The sequence below is a fragment of the Neltuma alba genome, unplaced genomic scaffold, assembly GCF_004799145.2.
Source record: "Neltuma alba isolate B1F8T4 unplaced genomic scaffold, ASM479914v2 tig00008108_pilon, whole genome shotgun sequence".
In the NCBI taxonomy this organism is placed as follows: Eukaryota; Viridiplantae; Streptophyta; class Magnoliopsida; order Fabales; family Fabaceae; genus Neltuma; species Neltuma alba.
The window spans coordinates 1-8,911 of record NW_021634950.1 but is presented as its reverse complement, the minus strand read 5'-3'; the positions used below and the strand labels follow the sequence as shown (position 1 = coordinate 8,911).

Genomic DNA, 8,911 nt, shown 5'->3' with positions numbered 1-8,911 from the left:
ATTTTAAATCAGGTCCTTAGAATTTTTTTCTTTTTATTAGCTCCTTTAACCTTTTATAGCCATATTCCTTAGTCCTTACCGTTAGACTTGATTAACAACGTTAAAAATTTCCACTAGCCGAATATGTTTGATGAAGCTCTGCTCTTTCCTTCACTGTCATTCTTCCGATCCCCTTCCAACCTCTCCATAAAAACCTTTCCTTCCTCAGTTGCAAGGGACCCTCTCTGACATTTTTTTTCTGGCTAAAATGTAATGATGGATGGAGTTTAGAAGATTTTAGGGGATGTCACTTTTACTTGCTTTTGTTTTTCAATACTGGTTTGTTGCTTTTATTTTTCTGTCGAGTAAAAATCTTTTGATACTCAAACCTCCCCACTTATTAGCTACAGCCAAAGAACTAAACCAAAGCTGTTTACAATGATGATCTCTCCCCCCCCTCTCTGTGCGAGTGTGTCTGTGTATATATAATCTCAGTGAGAACTGTTGGTGTTCCATTGAAGTTTTGAGGGCCTCTGTTTTTTGTGTTTGAAACAGAGCCAAACAAAGTGTTTTACTTAATGAAAGTGCTAATCACTCCAAGTACTTAAAGGACAGTTACAGTTATGCCCAGAGACTGTCATGGTCGGTTCAGCACTGTCTTCCACTTCTTCCACCCCTTCTCTAATGACTTCTTTGCCTGCAAAGTCATCGAGGAGCGCCTTCTCACCGATTCCCTCCATCGTGACTGCCTCCAAAATGAACCCAAGTACATGGCTCTCTTCCCCATACCCTCATGTTCTTCAGATTTTTGACGTCTTCAACAACGGCGATTTCCTCTGTTGTTCTCTGGCTCTGCGAGCTCCTAGATCTCCTTGACTGCATCATCCACCGTCCCTTGCTAGAGACTGCCCCCCTTCCACCATGAAGCGGCTCCTCGAAGCAATTGTGCATTATCATTTGCAAGTCGGGAGTATGGTGTGGAAGGAGATGATGTTGGGCATTGAGAGAAGGGGAGGGATAGAGTGTTCGGTCAGACTTAACACTTAATGGGCTAATGAAAACAGTATTACTCAGTGTTTAGCCGCAAGGACTGACATAGATGACGGTGGAAAGTAAAAGGATGTAATAAAATTGAAAAAAAAAAAGGTTTAGGAACCTAATTCAAAATCAAGTTAAATTATAAGGGCCTTTATATTAATTATCCCTTAAGATAATTAAAATTATTGTTTTCACTTTTACCCATACTAAATATAGGAGAGAGAGGAGAAATATGAGAGATAATAAAAGTGTAACATTAAAAGCAACTTTATGATTTTTTTAAGGGTTAATTAATCTGTAAGTCTTTATAGTTTCAACGAATTTTGAATCAGGTCCCTATAGTTTTTTTTTTATCAGGTCCTTATACTTTTATCTCTTTTTAATTAGGTCCTTGTATGTATTTTTCTTTTAATTAAGTCCTTATAATTTCACTAAATTTTTAATCAGGTCCATGTAGTTTTAATTTTTATTTATTAATTAAATATAAGCTTAATTAAATAGATTAATACTGAAATATAAAATATTAATAATTAAATTAAATTAATAATTATGTAATAAAAAATTAATAGAATTAATTAATTTAGGAAATTTTTTTAGAACAATTAATTTTTTTGCTGAAAAAATTAAAATCATTATAATAATTCAATATCTTTAGAATATTATTGTTTATAAACTAATATTAAATAATATATACTATTTTATGTTTATATAATAGTACTATTAGAATTTATAAAATAAAGAATAAAAAATTCAGGGACTTAATAAAAATAAGGTGAACTTATAAGGACTTGATAAAAAGAAAAATAAATACAAGGACCTAATTAAAAACAAGTAAAAGTATAAGGACCTGATAAAAAGAAAGAAAACTATAAGGACCTGATTCAAAATTAGTTGAAACTATAATAAGCTGTGGATTAATTATCCTTTTTTTAATTAGAGATAAATAGGAAAACTTTATCATTTCAGGATACACGACTAAACTTTCATTTTTTGGTATGTGAAAAAAGTTAACTGACTTCTTATATTATGTATCTGAGGATACAATGTTTAATTTTTAGAACAATATTCTTGAAATTTTTTAAAAGACATCCAATTTACCCTTACTAGGTGCTAGGCATCCTTACAATAGTTTCTTTTCTTTCCTAAATTAAAAAGGTAGGTACTAACGGCATGAGAAATCAAGATTGAACAGCAACCTTTCAGTTACCAAAAAAAAAAAAAATACATGTCATTAGGTTACAAAAACACTGGCATCCTTACATTATCTCCAATTCATTCATTATATAAATATGTCCCAATTGCAAGCATTTCATTTAAACAAAATAATATAATTTTATAAGCTTATTTTCTTTAAATGTCTTCATAATTAGTTTTATTATTAATTATAAAATAGTGGTAATTATCTAAATACATAATCATAAACACTCCTAGGCTCCTTGAATTACTCGCTACAATTCTGGGGAAAAACTAATGGATGTGATTGCTGGCAGTTTATCATGAACGGCTCGGAATGTCCTGAAGCAAACCTTAAAACGACGTCATTTTAGGGCCAAGCTGAAATATATCCTGCTCCTTAAGTCGTTCCATTGGATAGCTGGACAGAGCTCTTTCCTCTTGCTGTGCAGATGACCAGAGTTCACTGATGCCCTTTCAACGAGGGTTAAGTGGCCAGATTGTGTTTCGATTTTTCATTGTGCAAAATATTCTTTCTATAGTTACTGCAAATGACCACACATCAATAGGAAATCATTATTGTTTTAGTAGATAAATCAATAAATAAGCATGTCTTTCAGTTTCAATTAGCTTTTCTATGAGGTTCTTTTTTAAAAAAAATAAATAAATAATACACTATTGTAAAAGACTAGTTCCTTCTACCAAACTTGACCCTTTAGTTTTTTATTTCAGGTTCCGATAAGGGACAATGATGCAAATCCCACGTTAAAAAAAGGTGGGTCCAATCCCAGAAGGACTTCATTGGCAAAATCCAATCTTCAACCTCACAAGCCCATGGTGAACCCGGGGGCATCTTTTACATATATTTTAAATTTTTTAAATAATAAAAAACTCATAAATTCCTAATTCAAATCATAAAATATAGAATCACAAGTAAACCTCTCTGTTAACTCTTAACTCTGACGTTTAGGACCAAAGGAAGTATGTCTATCTTACCAGCAAATCAAATCACTCGTCTTTGCAAGCTGTGTTAACACAGACTATTTAGATGATAGAATATCTTTACTTTTCTATGTGTAATTCAATGAAGAAACCCAAATTAATCATTAATCGGAGCCCATCCAACTTGAAACTATAAAGCAGACAATTAAGGAAGCAGACACACACACACGCACTATTAAATAGTAACAAAACAGAGCTTACATAAACTAATTTATGATCAAAACCACACTAACCTTAGAGAGAGCAGAACTGGCTGCACATGAATAATTTACAGAATATAAAATGCAAAACGAATCCATTTCAGACATCATTACAAATGAAAAGGAAAGGAGAAAGAATGCAAGAACTGGGAATCGTCAATCCTTTGTCCTACCCCTCTTCTTGGACCTAATGCCTCTCCCAAGCAGCACCATTGAGCCACACTAGATTTTTGTACAAGAAGAAACGAATGCCTTCTGATTATGGATAACTTGGTTGAATAAAGATCCCCTCAATTGCTTAATTGTTCAAGTGGATCGAAAATAGACAGAGGCAGGGTGCACTTCCTGGTGTGGTTCCCACTTTATTTCCATCTTTCTGCTCTCTTGAATAATTGAGCAATTGAGGTGATCCAAATCCGAACATAATCCTTTGTCTCATTTTGTAGCAAGCAAAAATCAGTACCAGAACCCCATTTACAGATATCTTGTGCTTCACTAAATTTCTCAATTGCTAACAAAGTATTGAAAGCAAGATTATAATATTTGCATCCACATTTTTATCTTCCCGACATCAGATTCATGAGATTGGGATTATTGTACAAGGCACCAACGTCCCAATCATCAGCAGTGGAAGAATGAAGTGTCATGAGAGCAACTACAATAGATCTCATAGTTGGACGCAGTTGGGGATTTTCTTGTGTGCATGCTTTTGCAAGTTGAGCCATCTGCAAGACAAAAGCCATGCATTGAATAATTGAAATCAGCAACACAAACATTCTCATAGTCTGGAAATGTATGGATCTTGCAAATTGCTTAGAGAAATTAAAATGGTGAATTTTATGAAGGAATAAAAAAAAAATTAATTTGTAACCGGTATTTCAGAACTAAATAGGATACACCACCAATTCAATAGCAGGTCTCGTGTGTTTATCCCTCCAGAGTTTATCACAAAAGTTTCAATAAAACTTAAGAGAATTCTAATACCCAATGCACATACTTTCAAAACTGAGTCAATAGGGTAGTCATCCCCCAGCCTTGGGTCAACCAATTTGCGAAGATCTTCCGTAGGAGCAGGCTGATTAAGAACTCCATGAAACTGCATTACATGAAATATGAATAATGACTACTGACAATGCATGGAGCCTTAAGTTTAGATTACTGTAAAAACATAATGCTAATTGATCTTAAACTATTAATAATGTTATAATGATAATAATATTACAAATATCTAAGAGATGAAGATTCAGGAATGACCATTGCTACAAGGCCCTTTGAGTCAGCATCAGATTGAGTTGTCTTGACGATGGCTTCCTTGGCGGAAATAAGTTCAAAAAGAACAACTCCAAAAGCGTAGACATCAACCTTAGGAGAGACATCACCATACTGAGCATATCTGTGGATAAGAGCATAATACTCTTAATATTAACATAATGACGTAATAGTGAAGTTTTTACCTCTAATGAACCCTAAAATGTATTCCTGAACAACATGAATATACACTGTTCCCTATTCAATCATACTTCAAAAACTTATATGTAATTAAATAAGCAAGCAAGATAAGATGCACTTGCTAACAATGAAACTAGAATGGCTGCGTTCTCTTTCATTGAAAAAAGAGACTCGAGGCTTGTTTGGGAATTTCAGAGAGCGCAGTTGTCATCAATATAGTGGGGTAAGATAGCGTGGAGTGGGAAGAAAAGGGAAAGTTCTCTCTCTCTCTCTCTCTCTATATATATATATATATATTGCTTATACATTTAATCGAAATAATGATAAATAACCGAAGACACCTCTTAATATCAAGAATTCTTGTTATTATTGTTCATTTCTTGATTTAGCCATATGTTTTACAGCTCACTTTGTAAGCCATTGGCCGTAGATCTTTCATACAGTTTTGAGAGAATCAATACAATGAGTTTTCATCTCTCTCTGATCCTTTTTCTTCCTCAATTTCTCTCCTTTCCCCAACTTCGATGCCAATCAACAGCCCTGTCCCTATTTGGAAGTTAACTAAGTCATCTGTGGATTAGAGTGGGTCCAAAGTATGAGCTTTCAACATTAATTGTATAGAAAAGAAGGAAAGTGAGAGTATTCGAATGACAAAGGGTTGAATCACAATTAAAAAAAAAAAAAGGGGTATGGCATGAGGAGGAGGCATTTTTAAGCTTGTCCGTACCCACACTATTCTGAAGTTTTAACCATCCAAACAAGGGTTTGGGTTTTTCCACCACCTACACTGTCCTCCTAAACAAGCCCTCCCGTGGGCACCCGGGGGGGGGGGGGGGGAAGAGAAGAAAAGATAAAGATAAAGGTTCTGAATCCAAAAAGGGCAGATGATGCATACTCTGGCGGCATATATCCAAATGTTCCCACAAGATGACCAGTGGGAAGTGATGAGTTTCCCACTTCAGCCAGTTTAGTTAATCCAAAATCTGCAACCTGCAAATATGAATATTTAGGAACATCTATAATAGCCCCAAAAATTAATATATAAGACAAACATCCTGATTATTTCAACCTTCCCATGGAAGCTGTTATCTATCAATATATTTGCCGACTTTATGTCACGGTGGATATACACAGGAACTGTATGCTCGTGAATATATTCAAGGCCTCTGGCAGAATCCAGAGCAATTTGAACTCGGGTAGACCATGGCAGCGGATCTCTTCCTGGCAACATTATGACATTGTATTACATGATTGCAATCCAAATGCAGAGTTAGTAGAAGAAACTACTTTAGCTGATCAAAAAAGAAGAAGAAGAAGAAGAAACCACATTAAGTTCTGATCTAACCTGTGCCACGCAGATGTTGACTTAAGTTTCCATTATCAATGTATTCATAAACCAGGAAAAGAGAGTTCTCAGTGCAATATCCAATTAAGCGCACCTACATGGCATTAAGACATACATATTTATTAATTGAACAAGTATTCTTTAATATTTGACCTACAGTTCTAAGTATTCAAATTATGATTTCCTTCCACATACACAGATACGTACTATATAGAAAAGGCGGGCTTTTTAAAAAAAAAAAAATTCCAACCGGTGAATTAGAAGTAATTTCCACGTCAATCAAGCATGAAAAATTTAAGAAAAATAGCAACAGCTATAAAATCAAATAGATTCATCTTCTGTCTATTTTAAAATTTTTTGTACCTCAATTTTGGGATAGATAGATGTGATACCAAACAACAGTGGATTAGTGGATTCAGTTAAGAACTCATACCGAAGGAAGTTATTCAATGGCTAGACACCAATGTCAATTAATCTCTACTCATACAGATGGCACCATCTGCGTTTATGTCTTTGATCACAAACAGAAGCACAAAACACAACAATAATAGGCCAAACAAATGCTCGTAAGAGAAGTAACAATGGCAGTGACATAATGCACTTTTTCCATTGAAATTTTCCACCTGCTTCCTACATCACCAGGTATTTAAAAGCACTGTAAATTCTTATAGTTTGAGTGACTTAGTATACCAGGTTAAGGTGATGAACATTTGTTAGGACTTTTAATTCAGCTAGAAATTCTCTTGTTGCTTGCATATCCATCTTCTTGATTGCAGCTTTCTGCATGGAAAAATCATTCGAGTGAGCTTATTTAGGAGAATATACAATTCACATTTAAGGGAAAACATGGTCTAGCTATAAAGCACAAGCAATTATTGATCCATAATAAGAGCTTTATCAAGTAGTATGTAATTCTGCATGAATATTCTCCTCAACAACAACACATTTTTTTCTTTCATTAATTCATTCACTGATTTAGGTATCATGTCATTATATCTTTCATTATATGTAAAACCACAAAAAATGTTCTCAGCAAAACAGAAACAAAATCCAAGAGTTGGGGGAAAAAAGAGAGAGAGAGAGATTCTGTGTGAAGGATAAATATTGTCCAAACTGTTCCCCTACCCTGTATTCATGTTCTTTCCTCAGTTGGGCTGTTAAGGTATACTAAAGCAGTTTCTCTTAATCCTGCTAATCTATCAATTCCAGCTACCCTTCCACAATTGACACAAACAAAAGAAGATTCTGTTTGACTTGCTCATGCATATCACAGACAGAGTAGATATGGTCTCATCTTTACTCTTAAATTGGCAAAAAACAAATAATTTAATCAGACCCAAACATTCATCAATCAATTATTAACAAACCAGAACAATATATGCGTTACTACCTCGCCTCTCAGCTCTGCATAATAGACAGCACCAAAGCCTCCTTGACCAATTTTATTAGCCAAACTGAAGTTATTGGTGGCAGTAGCTAGTTCTTCATATGAGAACTCCACTGATTTGTCCACTGTGATGCCAGTAGGACCACCATATCCTGAAGTTTCAGATTCAACATTAGCAGAGGCTTCATCTAACAACAGAAAGTAAAGTGACAATATGTGGAATTACTATCTTTAATTAATTTCTTAGAATGTGCAATAGAAAGAAAATAAATTGCAATGAAAGGCACAGCAAAGGATAATCTAGTGCAGCTGGAACAGCTTTCAAGTCATGTCAACGAAAACACAAGGGCTGGTTAGAAGGGATCATCGATTAGTTTATTTCTCCCAAGACCCCAATATTTCTCGTTCACTATTTTCTAGGAACATGGGGCCACCCTGAATGACGAACAAAAAATATCTACATAAAAAATTTTAGTAACAGCACCAGATACAGTAAAATTTTCCCTTTTGGGATTGTCGACTACAGATAAGGATAATGTGACATAATTAAACAGTCAAATGAGGTCTTTTGAGCTGGATATTATACGTATTGTAAAGTAAGTTATAGAAGAACTATTGAATCAAGTAAAATCTTCAACACCTTTTCTTTAGCCATGTCTAAAGGGAAATGGTAGAAGGTTTGAAAGAGGAAGGGAGTGATTGAATCAAAATAAGTACACTCTTCCAAACATGAGCAAAGAACCCTTGAAAATACTCAGAGTTAACTTTCAGAAATGGTAGAAGGACAAAAGGAAGGAGCTGATTGGATCAATTACATGTAATTACAGGAATAAAAAGTCTTACCCTTCTCTTCTTCAACAGTGAACTCTTGGAACTCTTGAGAGATTAATTTGTTTCAGCCATTTTCTTTCGGAAATATCCAAAATATATAGAAGCTGCCAACAGCAGAAGTCCAGCTACGACGCCAATAGATATTCCAGCAATAACCCCGCCAGACAGACCTGCTTATGAGGAATTAACTTCAGTTTTTTTAGCACAAGCTGACCATTGACAGATATGAATGTCAAACTGAAGAGACAACGATCAAACAACCAGCGTTCTGAGAAGAGAAAAAAGCAAACCACCTGCTCTGGAACTGCAGAGTAAAGAAACAATATCACTGATAATTGTCCATTGAAGAATGGAAATGTTACACAACCAAAGTGCTGATAGCAATGCAAAGAGAAACACTTACCTAGACTCCATTGGAACGTAGATGCCATTTGATCTGGAAAAAAGGAAAAATGAGACTGCGATGTTGAAAAATATAGAAGTTACCATGTAAGCTGCTTGTAAAAA

General features: G+C 34.7%; 1 protein-coding gene across 1 annotated transcript; it reads right to left on the bottom strand.

Annotated features, from left to right (window-relative positions):
* Positions 1-3,372: 3,372 nt before the first annotated feature.
* On the bottom strand, positions 3,373-8,854 carry LOC114753740 (chitin elicitor receptor kinase 1-like). Its single transcript, XM_028942448.1, is given in 12 exon segments — positions 3,373-4,117; positions 4,390-4,488; positions 4,647-4,785; positions 5,737-5,831; positions 5,911-6,062; positions 6,187-6,280; positions 6,877-6,966; positions 7,577-7,725; positions 8,417-8,467; positions 8,470-8,574; positions 8,698-8,708; positions 8,808-8,854. Coding segments are annotated over 12 exon segments (1,164 nt in total). The 5' UTR covers positions 8,819-8,854; the 3' UTR covers positions 3,373-3,949.
* Between the last annotated feature and the right edge of the window lie 57 nt (positions 8,855-8,911).